Source organism: Zootoca vivipara, chromosome 13 (genome assembly GCF_963506605.1).
Source record: "Zootoca vivipara chromosome 13, rZooViv1.1, whole genome shotgun sequence".
Classification (NCBI taxonomy): domain Eukaryota; kingdom Metazoa; phylum Chordata; class Lepidosauria; order Squamata; family Lacertidae; genus Zootoca; species Zootoca vivipara.
Window position 1 is genome coordinate 49,418,564 of NC_083288.1, and position 19,755 is coordinate 49,438,318.

Consider the following 19,755-nt stretch of genomic DNA (forward strand, 5'->3'; position numbering starts at 1 on the left):
CCAGAGCAGCACATGGAAACGCCGTTTACCTTTCCGCTGTAGCGGTTCCTATTTATCTACTTGCATTTTGACGTGCTTTCAAACTGCTAGGTTGGCAGGAGCTGGGACCAAGCAACGGGAGCTCACCCCGTCACAGGGATTCGAACCGCCGACCTTCTGATCAGCAAGCGCTAGTCTCAGTGGTTTAACCACAGCGCCACCTGGGTCCCACCTGGGTTAAATGGTATCTCCAGGTAATACCCCACCTGAAACCCTACAGAGCCACCCACCGCTGCCAGGTGTTGTGTAGACCGTTTCCCAAGCCAGCTGTTTTAGGACTACAATTCTCACCATCCCTGACCGCTGGTCCTACTAGCTAGAGATTATGGGAGTTGTAGTCCAACAACAGCAGGAGACCCCAATTTGGGAAATCTTGGTGGAGACAATACTGAGACAGTTCACAGAGAAAGCCTCACTCCATCACACCCACACCACACGCCGGAGGAGTAAGACTTACTGGTGCCGCTGGCAGAGGTGCTGCCTCTGTTGGAGCCGGATCCCATGGAGCCGGAGGCCGAGCCACTCCCGGAGGCAGCCGACCCTGTGCCGGAGCGGGAGTCCTCCTGCAGGATCAGGTCCAGGAGGTCGCTGGAGCTGGAGAGTGCATCATTGTTGGAGGAGTCGTGCGCTTCTGCCTGCAAGGGGCGGAAGAGGCAGGGGAGCAGGAGGGTTAGGTCAGAGGCCCAAAGCAGGAAAGTTCCTGCCTCAACAGCTCTCACACCCTTTCCAACCTCAGTGCTCCATTAGCCACCACAGGAGGGGAAGCACAGCACGGCTGGATTAAGACTTTTAGAAGCCCTAGGCACTTTAACATGTTGCTGTCCCCATACATATCTAATTCAAAATGTAAGGATTGGGGTTGGAAAGAAAAGAGGCTGCCTGATCCAGTCAGCCCATTCATCCATTTAACTCAGTACCGACTACACTGACCGGCAGCAGCTCTCCAGGGCTTCAGGCAGTAAACGTTCCCAGCCCGAGCTGGAGGTGTTGCCGGGGGTTGAACCTAGGGCATTCTGCTTGGAGATTCCCCAGAGGAACCAAGCTGCCCCTCTGATCCTCTAGTTTGTGTGGGAAGCCACCTGGTGGGTAGGGAAGAAGGGATGAACCCCCCCAGCCATGGGAGAAAGGGCAGGAGAGATCCAGGAATTTGTGGCGTCATTCTCCGACCTCAGTTGGAAGGAGAAAGTACGTTGTTCTTTTTGAACGCATCCCAGGCCTCTCAGATTTCAACGCTTTGGGGGAGAGGAACCTCTGCTCCTTCATCTGAAGACTCTCTCTGACTTTCTCTCTCTCAAAAAAGACCCCAACCCCAACAGTTTCCCCACCTCTCTCTTGAGTGGAAAGATGATGAACACCTGGATTTTGTGGTGTGGTGTGAAGAGCCAGTGTGGCGCAGTGTCAGAATAAGACCTGGGAGACCAGGGTTCAACCCCCCCCCTTGTTCATAAAGCTCACTGGGTGACCTTGGAGTCAGGGTCACTGCCTCTAAGCCTAGCCTACCTCTCAGGGTAGTTGTGAAGATGAAAGAGGGAGAATTATGTGAGTCACACCTTGAGCTCCTTAGAGGAAAGGTGTGATGTAAGTGAAATAACATAAATTAAAAATCAATAAATGTAGGGCCGTTTGCCCTTTGAAAGGGCCCAACAGTGCCCCAGGGGAGAAAGTCAGCCCCCCCCCCCGGTACCTTGGGACTCACCATGCATGCTTCTTTCTGAGTGCTGAGTTCCTTTGCCAGGCTCTGCCCGCCCGTCACCACGGCCCAGTTGGTGGTAGCCCCAGTTGGCCCTGTTTGGTTTCCACCAACGGCCTCCTGACGGTCACAGAGCTTGGGCATCTCCTCCATCTGCAGCAAGTTGAGCTGCAGTGGGGAGCTGCAGCGTGACTCAAAGACAGGCGACTCGGCCCGCTCGGGCTGACTCAGCGAGTGCGGGGTGGAGGAGCATGACGGGGCCTGCGTGCCCGTCTCAGGGATGACAGTGGGCATGCTCCCCGGCTGAGGGGCGAAGGGGAACACAGGAGGTGTGGTGAAGTAAGGCTGTGGGGGCATGGGGCCGTGCATCTGGGGGAAGACGTAGTTGGGCAGCACAAGTGCCATCATGGGGGTGACCAACGGGGTGGGAAACTGGGGGGCAGCCAGGGTGCTCTGGGACGGCTCAGTGACTGGGGGCGCGGCCGGCCGCGGGGGGAAGACAGGGATGGGGTAGGTGGGCATGACAGCCGGGTATGGCATGGCGGAAAGGCTGGCTTGCGAGTTGCCAGATGGGGGCCAGGAGGAGGAGCTGGGGGCGCAGGGCAGCTGGGGAGGGGAGATGGAGCTCTGCGGGGAGATGGTGCTCCCTGCCAGCCTGTTCTGCTTGATGCGCTTGGCTTTTGACTTCCGGCTCCGACCGCGGCAGCGTGGACCTCGGGACGCCTGGCGGGGACCTTTGTGCCCTGCGGAACAAGGAAAAGGCAGGGTGAGGACGAGGGGACCCCCTTTCTCTTTCTTCTTTTCCCCTTTCTACCCCTTCCTCCTCCACCTCCTCCTCCCAGTCCTGCCCACCAGGCTTACCTCGCTCGTTGGCATGGGGTCCCGCCTGGCACAGTTCCTGCCAGCTCAGCCCCGAGGGTGAGTTGAAGACGTGCAGCTGGCTGAGATCCTTGAACTGGGTGAGGAAGGCCTGCTCCTCCTTCTGGGTGTGGATGGATAGGACTTCCTTAGTCAGCCCCACTTTGCGGTATTGCGCCTCCCGGTCAGGGGTGACGCTGGGCACAGGGGCAGGGGGGGTCGCGCTGGGCGCTGCCTCCTCCATCATCACGATATCTGCAAAGGAAGAGAGAACAAAAAGGGGGGGAGAGAACCATGTTAGCCCATCATAACTGCCTTCTCCCCATGTGAGGTTTTTCTTTTCCCCAGCACATCTCATTATTTATATCTCCCATTTCTTTAGACCAGGCATCCCCAAACTGTGGCCCTCCAGATGTTTTGGCCTACAACTCACATGATCCCTAGCTAACAGGACCAGTGGTCGGGGATGATGGGAATTGTAGTCCAAAACATCTGGAGGGCCGAAGTTTGGGGATGCCTGCTTTAGACCAACCCCTCCAAACACACACACCAAAAGACACAAGCCATCTTTTTCTACCACCATCCCAGGGCATGCTGGGAATAAGTCCCTCTGCCTTTCCATTTTAATCTGCAACAAAAAGCTTGGGTCCTAATTTTACCCTGCACAGCCCCAGCTGAGCTCCAGGTCACAGGGGCTGCTGCATTATTACTAAGCTCTCCTATGAATTTGCCACATATTAAGGAAAGAAATTGTGGGAGAAGGAGGTTAGAATCTTCTTTGATGTAAGAGGGCTGCCAGCCACTCTCTGTGGCTTCTAAACAGGTTAAGCGGGGGGAAAGAAGCTGCAACTTTTGTGTTGGTTTTTTGGAAAGGGAGGGGGCAACTAATATTTCTATAGAGAATTTGACAAGTTGGAGAAAAATGCATCAAGGGAGGAGAAAGGATGGTTAAGACACTGTCCCTACTTAAACCTTCCTTGGTTTAAACACCATAAAGGTTTGCCAGCTTGAGCAGGCAACATCTATCTAGATATCTATCCACACAGAAGTACATGTTGAATCATGCACAGAATTATTACTATACATACATACATACACACACACACACACACACACACCCCTCAGTTTGAAGATTTATGCCTGCAGGAGAGTCCTGTATAACATGGAAGCTTGGATGCACTGAACAAAAGATGGCCTCATAAATAGGGTTCTGCCTGACAGCACATTTCCTTTTCCAAGATTCTTGTGTGGTTTCCAGGAATAAATAGCCTTGCTACTTAGGAGGCTAAAGCATTTACCTCCAAAATGCTCATCCATGGACTGTTTCTAGTGATCCCATGAAAGGATCCCTGCAAGACTGCTCCTCCTGAGGATTACTATGTCAGAAACCAGAGATGTTGATTGAATTAGTAGAATCATAGAATCAGAGTTGGAAGGGGCCACGAGGTTCTGGCCCACCCTTCTTGCAATGCAGGAATCTTGTCCATTGTGGGACTCAAACCCCTGACCACGAGATCAAGAATCTCATGCTCTACCGACCGAGCTATCCCAGCTGGTGAAAAGGAATCAACTGGCCTCAGAAGGAGAGGAGCACCGTCATGGATAATGTTACCCCCCCCTCCACGGGGGAGTGAAACCTGAGGCTTCATGTTGGAGTGGCCCCTTCCTGCCTGACCCTAAAGCCTCACCTGTCGTGCAAGGTAAAAAAGCAGACTGGAACACTACAATGATGTGAGGTAACTGGTGGGTCAGATGTGAGCAAAAAGCGGGGAGGGATATGTGCAATGACAACGCCAAGCACAAGGCCTATCCACATGCTGCAAATTTTGCAGGAAAGCTGGCAAGGAAAGTGCCTGAACCCTACTAGAAAGAGACATATTTGGAAGGTGGGGAGGGCATGTTCTCCCTTCCTGAGGCTAGCTTAGATGAAACTTGCAAAGGCCTTGCCTGCCTCTCTTGTCTCTTCAGCTGCCCCCCCCCATGCGCAAAGAACAACCCATCTTGCCCAAGACTGACAGGAGAGCCAGCAGCAGGGTGTGAGGTGCCTGACAAGACGGACACCAAACTACGGAAGTGAAAGGAGCCTGGGATTTATCCAGAGATTGTCTTGCCAAACAGTGGCTGCTTGCAAGAGCAGAAATCTAAATGTAGGAGCGTTAAGAGGCTACCTTCTACTGAGTCAGACCACTGGGTCCAGCTAGCTTTGTACTGTCTACACTGACGGGAAGTGCTCTTTCCCAACTCTACTTGAATAGGCCACTGGAGATTGAACCTGGGGCTTTGGGCTTCCAAGGCAGATGGGCCCTTTGGGGTCAGCCAGATAAAGCCTTTCTGCTGCTCTTCTGGAAACGTTGCAGGACTCCCGCGCCAGCAGACAGAAAAGCAGAAACGAAGGCCGGCTGCAGAAAAAGAAGAAAGAGCAGCCGACTAAAGCAGAGGAAGGCAAGGACCAGCACCAGCACCATCAACTTTGTGGCCAGCAAAAGTCAGCAGAAGAAGACACTCGTTGCTCAATTTTGCAATCCAGCTGCTGACATATTCCTTTTCTGTAGCTCTAAATGGAAGGTTAGCCTTCCTGTCTCGAATCTGTACCAGGACAGCTAATCAAGCCCTCTCATCTTTGCCGCCGACTGGCCAGAGACACCCTGCTCCCAGAAGCTCCCAAGCAGGGAAAGAAGAAAAGGAAGAAGCGGGGACGTGGTCCTGCTTTTTTAACACATGGGTTCTAGGCTGGCCGCCTTTTACACAGCTGTATTTGCAAAAACGGCAACCAGAGGGACCCCAATAGCCTACTATGCACCATGTGAAGACAACCCTCCTTTCAACCTGCTTGCCAGCCCCATGGAAGCAGAGTCAAGCTGTAAGCAAAGGAACAGCACACCTCCAGTTCCAACCCCCCCCACCCCCACCCCCCAGCAACCCTTCACCGCCATCCCCCCAAGAAAAACACGGTGTCCACCTCCCATACCCGACTCGGGGGGCTTCTTGTCTCCCACGTGGACGATGGTACTGCTGAAGCTACACTGACTGGTCGCAGAGACCACGCTCTCGGCTTTGCTAGGCAAGGCCAGTGGAGTGAGTGGGCCTCCCACCACAGCAGCTGCTGCCGTCCCAGGCTCCTCTAGGCTCTTTGGCTGGCTCTCCAGGGTCGGCAATTCCTCTGGCGCATCTGTTCAAAGAGACAACGATGGGTTAGCATGGCGGTGAGGTGGCAGCAGGGAGCAAGGGCGCAGGGAGGGAGGGAGGGGGCCGGGGGGGGTCCAAGATTGCCGACCGGCACGACCACAAGAGGACGTCAAGATGCCGAAGGGCTCATCAGCCTGGCTGGGGTCTTGCCACAAACGGAGAGAGGGGGGGAAGAGATCACGAGGGATCTGGAATGCCAAGGCTAGCATCCAACAAGGAGGAGGGGGAGTTCAAGCTTCCTGGAGGACAGACCTGCAGACCCTGCAATTGCTCCACACAGACACACACACACACACACACACACACAGCAGAACAGCATCCATGATTCCATACAAACGTGAACTTGGTACAGGAGGAGCATAACCAACCTGTACACTTGGCAAGCAGGGTGGAAACTGATACCTCAGGAAAACAGGAGTGGGGGGGGGAGGATTAATACTTAAGTAGAGGAAAGGAAAGGAGGGGAGAATCACCTTTGCTTAGAGAGGCCACCTTCTCGCCTGCCTTCTGCTTGTCGTCATCAGAATTCGAGGATGTGGTGTAAGAGGAAGAGCCGCATTTTCGCTTCACACGGCTTGGAATGTTGCAACTCTCAAGATACCTGTTTCATTGAGGGAGAAGAGAAAGGCAGAAAACGAAGATTAACAGAGATGAAAAACCTATTATCATTATTGTAATTATTATTAGGGGGGTAGGAAGAGAAAACTCAGGAAAGGACTCCACACCACTAGGAGTGGCGATCTGAAAACACAGTGCTTTGTTGGTCTCAAACTACAGGAGGAGACACAAAGTAAGGAAGCTTTAGAGCAGGTATCCCCAAACTTCGGCCCTCCAGATGTTTTGGACTACAATTCCCATCATCCCTGACCACTGGTCCTGTTAGCTAGGGATCATGGGAGTTGCAGACCAAAACATCCGGAGGGCCGCAGTTTGGGGGTGCCTGCTTTAGAGCTTCAGAGAACACTTAAAGAGACAGCACTTAAAAATTCAATCTGTGACGAGTTCCATTAAATTCTGAAGGTTGCATGTTGCTACATGAGCACCAACGAGGGGAGAAATCTGTAACATCATTTCTTCACCTACTCTGCATCTCAAGCCAATGCAATGCAATCCTCCTAGTCATGTCTATTCAGAAGTAAGACCCGCTAAATTCAACGGCGCTTACTTTCAGGTAAGTGGAGTTGAGGCTGCAGTCTAAGAAGCGGTGTTGCCCTTTCTTAAATAATCGAAGAGCAAAATATTCCACCCAGGAAACACATTCCTCTTCTGGTGCTGAACCAACTCTGAAGGGCTAATCTATTTCCATTTCATTTGCCTTTTAGCATTTTTTAAGTAAGTTATCCTGCTCTTCAGCCACTAAGGTTCCCAGAGCACCCTACAGATCCCTGTTCTCAGGCTCACAATCTAAAAAATAAAAATGCACACACACAAAAGGAAAATAAAGAGAGAGGGAGGAGGAAATAAGTGAACTCATGTAAATGTCCTTAGTTTTGGGAACATTTGCTGCCTTGTACATTGCTCTTTCGTGGTTGTGGCTCCCCAGCAGACCTCACTCACCTTATGATGCCATCCAGGCAGTTGATCTGCTGGTATGAATAGTTGGAAGGCTCCTTTCTGACTGATTCCTCAGAGGTGGCTGCCTTTTCTGGCCTCCTCTCCAAGTCCCTCAAGGTCTCCAGAGGCTGCCTGTTGCAGCTGGCTGGCGCTTTCAGAGCTAGAAAGGGGTAGGGGGGAGAGACAGAGCAGGTCACAACCCACAAAAGGAGAGAAAACTTTGTTCCCAGGCCACACCAGAACATGCTTGTCCAAGCTCTGAAAGGCCCTGCCAAAGGAAACCATCCCTCCCTCAACTCACACACACACACACACACCAAACTAGAAATAGGCCAAGACAGAGGGAAGAAACCTCAAAAGTCCTTTGGCCAAATCCACAATGAGGCCAAGTGAGCTCAGAAGGCCTCAAGGTGGGAACGGTGAGTAGGAAGAAGGGGAAGGGGGCAGTCAACCATCTCACCTGGCCGGAAATGCTTGGCAGGCTGGGGCTTGACTCGGGATTCAATGAAGACCTGCTGGCCCTGGTTCTTCACCATATGCACATCCTTGCAGATCTCCTGGAATGTCATCTGGGATCAAGAGGGAAGCAGAGTCAGTCCCAAGCTCTCCTCTCCAAGGGAGAAGCCTCTCTGGAAGGCCCCACCCCAACCCTTTCTAGAGCAGCTTTCCCCAACCTGATGCCCTCCAAGCACTTTGGATGCTGACTCTCATCAGCCCCAGCTGAAGTCCAAAGTACCTGGAGGGCACCAGGCTGGGGAAGTCTGACATAGAGCAGTGTTTCTCAGCAGCCAGAGGCGCACGCCCAAACCGCAACCTCATCCAGTAAAAAGCCAAAGGATTTCAATCCATTTGAAAGAGAGCCAGGTCCGAAGGGGTGTGTGGGATCTCTACATTAGCTATAAGGCAGTGTGGGTTTTTAAAGGCTGAGAAACACTGGCCTAAAGAGTAGATTTCTCTCTGGGTGAGACTTCCAAACTCTCTGAGGAGGTATAAAAATCTGCCACCAGGTAAACCAGTGTGATGATGCCCATTCTACAGATGGGAGCAGAGAGGGAGATTTGCCAAGTGGGTGTGGAATTGGAAGCAAAGACCCAACACCCATTGCATGAATTTTAAGACACCCCCATCAGTGGACACTCCCTCCCGTCCCCAAATAAAAAAGCATTTCTAAACTCACCGGCCGAACAGCTTGTGCCTCCTCATTGGGAATGCCGTTGCTGTCGCTGGAGGAGGCGATGCTCAGGAGCTGCTCGTGGGAAGTGTTGCTGCCCATGCTGCAGAGGCCCATGGAGCCATTGCTGTGGACGGGCTGCAGAGTGGATGAAAGAGAGGAGGGTTGGAATATGAGAGGAAGAGGAGGCAGAGCTCACAAGGAAGGGAGGGAGGAGGGAGGGAGGGGAGGGGAGGGGGTAAGTGGGGTAAGAAGAGGAAGCTCTTTACCTGCAGCAGGATTCGGTGGATCTGTTCTGAGAGCTCCTGGATGTCCAGCTCCACAGGCTTTGCCTTCTGAGTTTTGGGGGCTGTGAAGACGTCCTCGTTGAGGGGGCCCCTGGAGAGAGCATGGGAGGCGAGAACAGAGTTAGCGGGATGTGTGCTTCCCTCAAGAGGTGGGAGTTTCCAGCTCTCAGCCTTCCCACAAGGCCATTTCCCTCCTCCCCAGAATCTGCCTCTTTTCCTGTCTTATCCTCCAATTACAAGCCATCACCCCTTCCAGAGCCATCACTCTGCTTCCCACTCCTCCCCACTGGAGGTTCTCCTGCGGTCCCTTCTACCTTCGCCCCCTTTCCCCCATGGCCCTGTCGCTAGCGGAGTCTCCCCCATTTCAGTCAACTGCACCCCACCCATCTGGTAAGTGGCTACTCCTCTCGTTTCTCCTGGAATGATTAAGCCTCTGCTTTTTTTTTTATGAACATGAACAAAGATATAAGCTAACAGACCCTGCCCACCCCATCCGTACAGGCTGAGAGCTCTGGCTACTTACGTCCGCACTTTATGCCTGCCCATGATGAATGAGACTTTGCGATTCCAAGGGTTGACGAAGCTGGACCAGCTGGTGTCAATGGTGACGTACTCCCCATTACGGGCGCAGAAGCGGATGGGTGAGTGGTCAAAGGGCTGGCCGCCGTACTGGAGAACTGGGAAGGAGGGAGGGGAGGATGAGAGGCAGCAGAGCAACCACTGCAACCACAGCCCCCTATAGGCTAGCAAGACACCACACACACAGGCTTTTAACTGGATCTGAAAGCTTCAATTGGTTTGAAACTTCCAATCAGGTTTTTTAAAAGAAAAATCTCCCCCTGCCGTTCTCTCCTTTATTTTGGTACTCACTCTTCTTGTGTATCGCCAGCATAAGAGGCCGGTCCTCTGGGTGCAGGTAGAAGAGGACAGGGGACCCAATGAGGTCCTGAGGGAGGTAGCCTAGAAGAGGGGCAGCTCTGAAAACAAAGAAAGCAAGGAGGGGTCACGAGGGGTCAGTGGGAAAAGGCTGAACATTGCAGAGGTTATATGCGTCGTCCAACTCTGAAGAACTGGTACAGTTCTTGTAACCCCAGAAAAAAAATAAAACCAAAGGTGCAGAGTGCATGGCTAAGCTGACGAGATGGACGGCCAAGTCAAATCCTCCTCCTCCTTCCCAGATGATGGAAGTTTTGGGTCCATGCTCAGCACTGCAGGCACATGCTCACAGAGGACAAGTCTCACTCACAGGAGGAAAAGTCTGGCACCACTTTCCAGGGACTCGTCTTCCTCCCCCCACACCCCTCCGCAAAATACCACCCCATTTTTTTAATCCCAGTTCCTTACCGCTCATCCACATCCTGAAATAAGCAGCTGGGGGTATGTCTGGTGGTGAAGATTCTCTTATCAGGAGGGATTCTGGGAGCTTGAAGAGAAAAGCAGAGGATAATTTGGATGAGCTGTTTGGAAGATGAGTGGCATTCCCTGTCCAATGGGTACACAAAACCTGCCTCTTTTAAATTCCAAAATGAAGTTCTCCACTTTGTATTTACACACTGTGTCCATGGAAAGTGCACTGCATATCTCAGGTATCCTGGCTTTTCTAAACAATTTAAGTGGCTTCAGGGGGGAAACTGACATGCAACTTTCTAGGTCACAGGCAGGCTAACAACAGCTTGGCATTTGCACGCACAACACAACTGCTTTTCCCCTGCTGCCTGGTCTTGATGATAACAAGAGCACATGCACTGTTTGAGAAGAGGAAGAAACTGGACCTGCATGCTCATGCAATCCTAGGAAGAGGGTTGTTTGGCTTTTTCTATGTTTCGCAGAGAACAGAGCAGCTAGGCCTTTCGCACGGCTACATGCCCTCTTTTGCTCTCCAACCCACTTCCTCACACAGCTGGGGCAGATCTGGGTTTAAGCACACAGTTCTCCTGCCCAAACTGGGGGGAGCGGGATTTAAAGCTTGCATGCAAACAAAACTTGTGTGCCATTGTATGCATATCTCCTCAAACAGGTGTTTAAATGGGTTAAACTAAATTTTGCTCAAGCAGCACGCGAGAGATGCTCATTCCCAGCATGGAGGGAAAGCACAAGGAAGGCCCATGCAACTAGATGCTAAGAGGGTCCCTGCTTCCAATGCACCCTCAGCCCAACCTCTGTTGCCATCGTGTGGCCAAACACGGTAGCGCGTGGTGCAATTTAATTTGTAGGATGGATTCCTAACATCACCAGCAAAATGTGGCAAAATGAAATGGGGCACAGAGACATGGCATGGGCGCTGTTGAAAAGGGTGCTGCAGAGGCTGCCTGAAGGCCCCCCTCTCTCCCGCCTGGACACCCCCCTTACCTTCGTAGCCCGAATGGATGCGCTCGGCAATGAGCAGGCAGCAGGGCTGTCCCTCGGCGCTGTCCAAGTCCTGCACTTTGGTCAAGTAAGGCGTGAGCCGGAAGGGGTAGTAGCGCGGTCCGCGACCACTCTCGTAGCCTCCGCTGAGAAACAAATGCCTGCAATAAGACCAGAGGCCAGAGGATACCAGGACGACCAGGAGGGAGCAGAACAACAGCGGCCCTGACAGGGCCAGAGGTGGGGAACCTTGCAGGTGCCACCATGTCCCTCCCACCCAGCTGTCACCCATGTCACACCTGGGGGAGGGGGGTCCCCCATTCTCTCACCAGCTGACTAGAGGTGGGATTTTTTTCTCTCTCTCCTCAGCTAGGGCATCTTCTTTCTGCACTTTTAAGTTTTCTAAATCGATTTTTTTCCCCTGGAAAAGTTTAAGCATCTGGTAAAACCCATAGCCCCGTAGTCACCTTGCAGTGGCAATGGCAAAGCCATTTCACAGATGGGAAAACATAGGCAGGGAAAAGTTCTTGCCCAAGGCTGCCCTGCAAAGCCCATATGCAGCTGAAAACTGACCAGCACTATTTAAATTTTTAGGTTGCCCCTTGACCAAAATGATGCTCAAGATGGCTTAGCAAAAAATAAAGTAGTACAAGGTTTAAAAAGATATAGAGAACTGGCTGTTGGGTCCACCCTATAATCCTGCTTGGCACTCTGGTCCCAGAATGCACTGAACCCAGCACAACGCAAGGGTAGCCATCCAGACATTTTAGAAGGTGTTGCTATCAAAACATATTGGCATATACATACAAATAAATAAATACAAACAGTGACACAGGCTTTCCACTTTGCTTTCCTGCTGCCCAACACACTCCTTGCCTGTGGCTCACTGGTTTGGGTCTAACTCTGAAAGCGTGTGCGGAGCAAGGAACTGGAGTGGGTAGAAGTTTCCTGCTAAATAGCCCATACAGATGCCAGGAACCCTCATTTAGGAACCACTTCCCAGAACCAGTCTCCACCATTCCTTCCACTTAGCCCAGCTCCCTTCCCCGCCCCCCTCAAAATCTGATGAAGACAAAACTCACCTGATACGACAAAAGACCGATTTCTCTTTGGTGTAATCCATGGCAGCTGCAGCTGCAAAGAGGGAAGGAGGGAGAAATGGGCAGTTGAAAGATTAGCTACGAACTGCAGCAAGCTGGAATCTGGCCCTTTGCTCAGTTCCTTACATAAGCCAAGTTCTTAGCTGCTTCAGAAACCGGCAAGCTTCTTTTTAAAACCTGAGGCAAGATGCAAGAGGGTTTCTCAGCCATCCCAAAGGGCATAAAGGTACCATTTGGGGGATAGGAGGAACTATAAAAAAAAATGAACACCCCTGCCACTTCGGATTAGCCCAATTCTCTGCATCTGCCTGTGCCAATCAGGAGCCCACTGGGTGTTCTGGACTACAAATCCCATCAGCCCCAGCCAGCCAGAACACTTACTGGCAGAGGTGCAGGCGCTCCAGGAGGGCAAGTGGTATGGCGCTGTGGACCCATAGAAGATGCTGACATCTTGCGGCGCCAGGAACTCTGCAAACTTGGCCCCCTTGAAGACATCCTTCTTGCAGCGCAGGATGAAGGCTGCCTGATCTGAGATGTAGACAATCTTCCCCGTGGTGAAAGAGACGGCCACCGAGAACGTGTCCTTTGAGAGCAAAAGCAGCAGGGTTAAGGTTGGGGAATGGCAGCTGTTTTATGGGTGTGGTCTCCCCACTCAAGGAGGAGGTGAAGGCATTCATTGTTGGTATCCGTCAAAGCCAAAATAGCTGGGGAGCAGGGAGAGCTTGTTCTCAAGGTGTTCTAGTCCTGACAGCTCTTTTCAAAGGGGTTAGGCCAATAGGGAGTGGGCCAGGCCCACGAGAGGCTGCCAGCTATGGCAGCTCAAAGGCTGGAGGAGATCTGCGATTACAAAATGCTGTGAAGACAGAACAGGGAAAGGCCACTGCCTTTGCACCCCGCACAAGAGGTGCCTGGAAGCTTTAGGCTGGCCTCTGCTAAGGAAGACAGGGTGGTGCTGGGTTCAGCTTGGTCCTTAAATACGCATGGAGATATTGAAGCTGGCAGCACCCAGCTGGATTGCAGCGTCCATGCTGAAAGCACTGGGGAAGCAGGCATGCACACTGGAAAGCCAGTCAAGAGCACCTCTTTAACAAGAGGCAAGATTTCTCTGGCGGCGTTGAAATGAACAGCGAGAAGGCAAGGCCTGGAGCATGACGAACAAGGCAGAATACTCACGGGATTCTTGAGAATGTATTCTGAGGTGATGCGTTCCAGCTCCTCAATAGTGTAGGTGGACATATCCAGGTTGCAGGGCTGGTTGTCATCAAGGGTCCACTGCTGGTAGTAATCCTGGCTAGCTGGAAAGGGGGAAGAAAGAAGGGGAGCATGTTAACAAGAGATTTACAGAGCTCTGAAAGGCGAAAGGCCCTCCTCGCTTGACGTGTGACCAGCTGGGCGCTTTTATTCTCCAGGATCACACCTGGACCCACACTTTTGTGGGAGAGAAAACCAGGCGCATCACCCTTACACAGAAGCCCACAGGCACAACACACTGTGCAAACCACATGGAAATTGCTGTGCTCATCATGCCAACAGGGACACATAAGAGAAGCACCTGCCCACGGCCCTTTGTGCCTCAGTAACCCTTGGCCCCCCGGCAGGGTTCTGGCTCAAATAAGGGAAAGAACTTGAGGAGCTGGGTGGGAATGAGACCTTTACTGAGGCAGCTGGCAAATAAGTCTGTGCTGCTGTGGTTTACAGCAAAGTCAGCAAAGCATAAATACACACACCAAGGTCATAGAATGTACCTTGGACCTGTTTCACACACGACAGTGCATACTGCAGGGTGGCCAGAGTCCCTGACTTCCCCTTGCTGCGCTTCTCAGAGGGCAGCCGGATCTTCATCTCCTTCAGGGCCCTCAGGAGCTCCTTCTGAGTCTTCACACGCGCAGACTGTTCACTGCTGCAGTGGCAAAAGAAACACACACACGGGGTCAAGTCAGTTGCAAAAAGCAGTCAGAGGCTCCTTTGGGGAGGGGGTTGCACTGATTGACTGAACTGACTGCGCATCTTTTTCCAAGTGCCCAATGGAAATGGAACCAACTCAAAATAACTTGGCCATTTGTTGTTGTTTTTAAAGAAAGTAAAATGTACCGATTTTGACTAAAAGCCACATACAAAATGGCTCCCCCCCCTTTTACCCAATTGGTTTTATGGTTCTTGTGTGACAGAATTCCCCCTTTTCATTATGTGTTATCCCAGGAAAGAGCTCTCAGAAACGGCCATGAGTTTTCAGAAAAAGTGGGGTTTTCTTCAGTCACCTCCCCACCCACCAAGCATTTCAACTGTCAATTTTAAAGCATTTTACTGGACTTTTGTTCCCCATGTGCCAACCCAAGTATGTTCCTCCTGCCCAGCCCTTGCTTACCTGCAGCCGCTGGTTGATGGGTTGTCTTGCTCAGAGCTTGCGCTGAGAAGGCTGTAGGCCACAGAGCTGCTGGGAGGAGATGGGCTTTGGGAGTTGGAGCTGCAGAGAGATGCAGAGCACAGGTGAGTTTAGCTTGCTTGGGCAGCAAACAAAAACATTCTATGAAATTCAAAAGTTTGCATAAAAATGGACTAGCCCAAGTCAGTCCCACAAGAGACCACTTTACCACACCTTTGCAACCCCAATCACTTCCTTACCTCTTGTTGCTTTCGGTGGTTTCTAGGAGGGCTGAGTCCTTGCCATTGCCACTGCTGTGGGAGCTGCTGTGGGAGTCACCGTGCGACTCATTGCCACTGGAGCCATTGCTGTTGACATCCATGTCATCGCTGGTCTGGCCCTGGGCTTCACCCCCACGCTGGGCTCGGGCTCTCCGTGGGGCTCCAGCCCCACCACATCCGCTGCCGCTGCCGCTGCCGCTGCCGCTGCCACTACCACTACCACCCTCGTAAAGGTTCTGCCCTGGCTCACAGCCAGCACTCATTACTGATTCTGGGACATGGACGCCTCCTTGGGTAACTGGGGGCAGCGGTGAGAAAAAGGTTGGGACTTCCACAGCTGCTAAGGCAACAACAAAGCTTTTGTTTTTCTTCAAAAGAAAGGAGAAGCACTGGTCAAAGAGGATTCCTCTTTGTCCTGTGTCTTGCCGGATGGATTTGATCAGAGTTGAGAGAGTCTTAGGGGACACCTATGGGGAGGGGGAGAGAGAGAGAGAGAAAAAATAAAGTGTTATAAAAACTGATTCAGCAAGAAATCCAGATTCAGAGTTATGTCAAATATAAAGCAACCCTCTAAGGCCTATGTTAGGGAAAGTGAGTGGGATCACTTCTCTATACTGAACCAAATATACTAGACTGTCCTTGGAAAAGCTACACACGGATAGCCTCCTCTGCCACGTGGATCCCCCAGGTAGCGGGATCTCTTTGCCATGATACTGAGTGTCAAATGGCAGCTGTTTGAGCCTGAAACCAAAACACAGTATTAGGTAATAGGGCTTACAGCTGATTATCTGGTCCCGTATCAGAAGCCCTCCTCTGCTTTTATATAAATCAGGCAGCTCTGCCCTTTGGGTGCTTGGATACATGAACACCTGGTGGCTGGATGGGCACCATGGTCCTTCTTGGAGGGGGGGGGAGGAAGGTGCTCTAGAGCGTTACAGACCCCTTATTCAGGTTAGCGCTCCTGGACAATTAAGAAGTGGCAAGGAGTTCCTGAAGCGCTTTCATTCACCCCTCCTAGTTCTGCCCCCACTCTCTTCAATCTAAAATCCCAAGCCTTGTTTGTTCTGCACAGCCTCAACCCATTGCTGTGGTGCTCATCAATCACAAAGGTAACGGTATCTAAGCATGGGGGTGGGGTGAGGTGGCTTTCTAGGCTTCCAGGCTTATGTGACCTTGTGCCAACTTTGCTGCCTTCTGGAAATAAAGTTTAGAGGAGCAAGAAAAGAAGAAAATACAGTCAAGATTAAAGCCCAGGCCGAAAGGGAAGCGCAGCCAAGGCCCAGAGTATCCTTCCCTACAGAATCAAGAGTGGCAAGCCTCTACCAAGCACAAAATGCCAGGGATTAGTTTTCAGGCATTTAAAATATAATAATTCATACAACAGGCTTTGAAGGGCTACTGGGAAGTAGTACTCATGGGAAGGGAAGAAGCTGGGTCTGGTTCCAAGTCTGGGTAGCTCCTTCCGCCCCCTTCGCACAGCAGCAGAGTAAGATTTTTAGTCAACTACTAAGCAGTGGGAGATATTTCATTGCACCTAAGCTCTTTTGTGTGTATTTAAGTCAGAGGTCTCTAAGCATGTGGCCACTGTGGGATTAGCTCTGGTGCCATGCCAATAAAAGATGTGCACAGCCAAACCACAGTTTAATCCTGATGTCCAAACAGACAAACCAGTTTGCAAGCTTTGCACAGTGTGGTCCATGCCAAAACAATGCTGCAAACGCCTGCAGTTTGTTGTTATATCCAATCTGCCAAACGAAATAAAAATAGACTGCTGCAAGCAGAGGTAAAGTTGACTGAGCAATTTTTTAAAAGGGGGTTTATGGTTCAAATCATGGTTTAAAAAACAAGAGCGCTTGCATATCAAAGCAAGCTACCCTGAGTCAGAGGCAAGGAAGGGGGGAAAGTGGCAGTGGACAAGCAGCACACCTTTGGAGACTGCCTGACCCACAAAGCGACTCCTAAGCTAAGCAGTAATCAGGGCTTTGCAGAAACTCCTGCAAGGGGATTCAAGACTGTGGTAGTGGTGAAACCCATAAGCAGGCACCAATGCAGAGACAGTCCCATTTGAGATTATGATATCATGTTCCCCACACACCCCTTTCATCTTTGTATTAAGCGACCCAAATACCCATTTTCTCCTCCCAACTTCCCACAAACCCTCTCTCTCCATCTTTGCCTCCCTGCTTCCCGAACCATGCAAAAAAAGGAAGAAATCAGAAATTGCTGGCTTACAGGTTGGCCCCATGGAATGACTTGCTTTCAAGTGGGGCTTTCTATCAGCTGGAGAAACAGCAGACAGGCACCCCCCCCCCAAGAGGCATGCAGAAAAGCCACTCCTTCCAATACCCCCACCCTACCCTCCTCATCTGCAGTCTAGGAATCTGCTCAAGCTTACACCCTTTGCTGTGGCACACACAGAACAGGAGACAGGTGAACACAGAGCCACCAGCTGCCTAGAAAAACCGTCCTACTGCAACCTCCCACAAAGTTGCCCAGAAATTCCCTGTCTTGCAGAGAGAAAGAGAAAGAAAGACACTCCCCCTTCCCCCTCCAAGCACATGCCAAAGCGTGTGCAGCCTGTGTTCTTCTTCCCTTCCCAGCCCCCACTGCCAGCCACATTACAAAGCCTCTTTCGAAAGAAAACACAGAGAGAACATTCTGTTTGAATGTCACGTGGTACAGCCGTGGGAGCAGCCACTGCCGTCATCGCACTGGGCAGTGCCTAGACTTTGCCAAGCAGTGCAGGGAAAGCGTAGAAGGAAACCCCTTTGAGAAGTTTAAAGTGGGGAGGGGGAATAACCAGTATCAATAATAATAATAACAACAACTACTCATTATTTATATGCCACCCTTTTAAGTTACTCACCAGTAGTGCAAGTTAGAAGGTCCTGCTTCTCTGGAGCTATTAGCCGACACAAGCCTGGGACGGGGAAAACTGCTCTCCTGTCACCCTTGACCAGCCCCTGGTGACTCCGCTGCTGACCCAACACATCTTACGGCTGACCCTACTCCAGAGAGCAGAGTGGGGAACACGTCAGAGCTGTGACAGCACGGCACACTGTGGGCAACAGAGCCTGGTTAGCCTTCCCTTCTCAGCAGAGTCTGCAGCAGCCCACTGTGTAACCAGGCAGGCAGGCGGAGTAGCTGTGGCCAGGAGCCCAGTGATGTCAGCAACCCAGTTAAACAGTCCGCACGTGTACTGAGGTGCTGCTACCAGCAGGGCCCGGGAGGATGCCATTGGCTGGCTGTGGGAGCCAATGGGGCCACAGAATTCTGACTGCATAATCACCAGCAAAGGGTGTGTCATTCATCCAGGGACTGTGCTTGGGGAAAGCGGTTGGGGGGGATTAGAGCGCAAATAAATGCCAGTAAGGGCAGATGCTCAGCCCCAGCATGAAGAGTCTATTTGCAGGCGCTCAGATACCATGCGGGTCGGTTGCTATTTAGAGCCATGCACACAAATTAAGCACTCAATAGCACTTCCTGAATCAGCTCTTGCACCAAGCTCCGGGCCTATTCTGTGCCTGCTTTTCCATTGCTGTTCCCCTTTTTGTTTTGGAGCCCCTATGGTGGGCGGAGCCACAGGCAAAAAAAAAGTAAGAGAAACGAAGTGTAGCTCTCACACCTTTTGTGCTACATCGCAGCCACGCAAAGTTCATTGTGCACAATCATGCACATAACTTTCCACCCGTAGTTGCCAGCTAAAGCCCTAAAATGTTGCTATTGAATGCAAACGGTAGGTTTGTCTGTTTTTGAAGTTTGTGCTTCGTTTGTGCGGGTGTGGAACTCCCCCTACCCCACACTGGAAACAACAGGGGCACCCTGTAGACACATAGGCTCAACATCTGCCGGACCTACACAGAGCAGTGCTCTCAAGGCCATGTGTTACTGGATCACTGACAGCTGTTTTATTGCCCCAGGGAAGCCTTTGCCAATGAGGGCACCAGGTTGACAAAGCCTGCCCTAGAGAGACTCAGCGCATGGGCTCTCTTCCATACAGAAAACTGGTGGGCATGAACACATGGAACACCACTGGGTGTGACATCAGCATACACAACGTTGGCCATTCAGTAAGAGATTTTTTATGCATCATATACGTATGTCTGTTCCTACACTAGCACTCTAAAGAGGTCTCTTAAATTTTTCCAGCATCTTTATCCTGAAAGCCTCAACCTAGGCACACACACCACCACCCTGCAGGTCTCCAGCTGCAGCCAGGGAGATAAAGGCTCAGCGGATGTAATTTTCTGCTCGCCTTTGTTTAGCCTGAATTATCCATTCTTGCGTCGACACATGGTCAGGAAGGGAGCAAAGCAGGCCTCTGGTGGCCCGTTTTTTCCTCCGGATACAAAGGCACAAACACACACAAGCATCAGCGTTATGCTCTCCGAACAAAGGAGCTCTGGCTGGCATTGTAGCCACCTTTTGTAATCCTGAACAGTGGGACCCCCTAATGGCTCCCTTGCTCTATTCTCATTCCTTACACCCGAAGCCACAAAGCGCCAGCGGTAATTGCACTCTCCACTGGTCCTCTAATGCGCACCCACGAGTGCCCTGGGTCTCTCACTGACCTCTTTCTTACTGGGAGGATGGAGAGCCCTCCTGTGTAGCCACTCATTCAAAGACAGGTGTTGCCAACTGCTGAAAAGGGGAACTAGACTGACCAGAGGAAACGTACTCTGCAAAATCTGCCAAGGTGGGGGATTTTTTAAAGATGATTTTAATGCTTTCTTGTTTTATCACTTGTTTGCCAGCCTGGGCCCCTTTGGGAGGAAGGGCAGGATAAAAATTTCTTTATCCCTGGGGCTGTTCCAGGGGAAATTGCATTTCTCCTCCATAATAAGCCCACTGAATCTTGAAATCATTTAGGAGAAAATGTAC

General features: G+C 51.5%; 1 protein-coding gene across 5 annotated transcripts in view; it reads right to left on the minus strand.

The window, feature by feature from the left end:
• The window catches only part of PER1 (period circadian regulator 1), a 32,398-nt gene that overhangs the window by 6,108 nt on the left and 6,535 nt on the right, over nt 1-19,755 (minus strand). For 2 of the 5 annotated variants that reach the window (XM_035134471.2, XM_060281879.1), the window contains exons 2-21: nt 17,741-17,932; nt 14,854-15,341; nt 14,597-14,695; nt 13,977-14,131; nt 13,405-13,526; nt 12,613-12,814; nt 12,214-12,265; nt 11,135-11,277; nt 10,130-10,208; nt 9,656-9,762; nt 9,309-9,462; nt 8,768-8,876; nt 8,505-8,636; nt 7,788-7,896; nt 7,331-7,487; nt 6,247-6,374; nt 5,556-5,756; nt 2,591-2,842; nt 1,736-2,472; nt 497-674 (exon numbers count right to left, since the gene is read on the minus strand). In XM_035134471.2, coding sequence (XP_034990362.2) covers nt 497-674; nt 1,736-2,472; nt 2,591-2,842; nt 5,556-5,756; nt 6,247-6,374; nt 7,331-7,487; nt 7,788-7,896; nt 8,505-8,636; nt 8,768-8,876; nt 9,309-9,462; nt 9,656-9,762; nt 10,130-10,208; nt 11,135-11,277; nt 12,214-12,265; nt 12,613-12,814; nt 13,405-13,526; nt 13,977-14,131; nt 14,597-14,695; nt 14,854-15,137 — 3,400 coding nt within the window. In that variant the 5' untranslated portion in view covers nt 15,138-15,341; nt 17,741-17,932. The remainder of the gene's footprint in view (nt 1-496; nt 675-1,735; nt 2,473-2,590; nt 2,843-5,555; nt 5,757-6,246; nt 6,375-7,330; nt 7,488-7,787; nt 7,897-8,504; nt 8,637-8,767; nt 8,877-9,308; nt 9,463-9,655; nt 9,763-10,129; nt 10,209-11,134; nt 11,278-12,213; nt 12,266-12,612; nt 12,815-13,404; nt 13,527-13,976; nt 14,132-14,596; nt 14,696-14,853; nt 15,342-17,740; nt 17,933-19,755) is intronic. The other 3 variants (XM_035134472.2, XM_060281880.1, XM_060281881.1) reach the window with 2 other exon arrangements.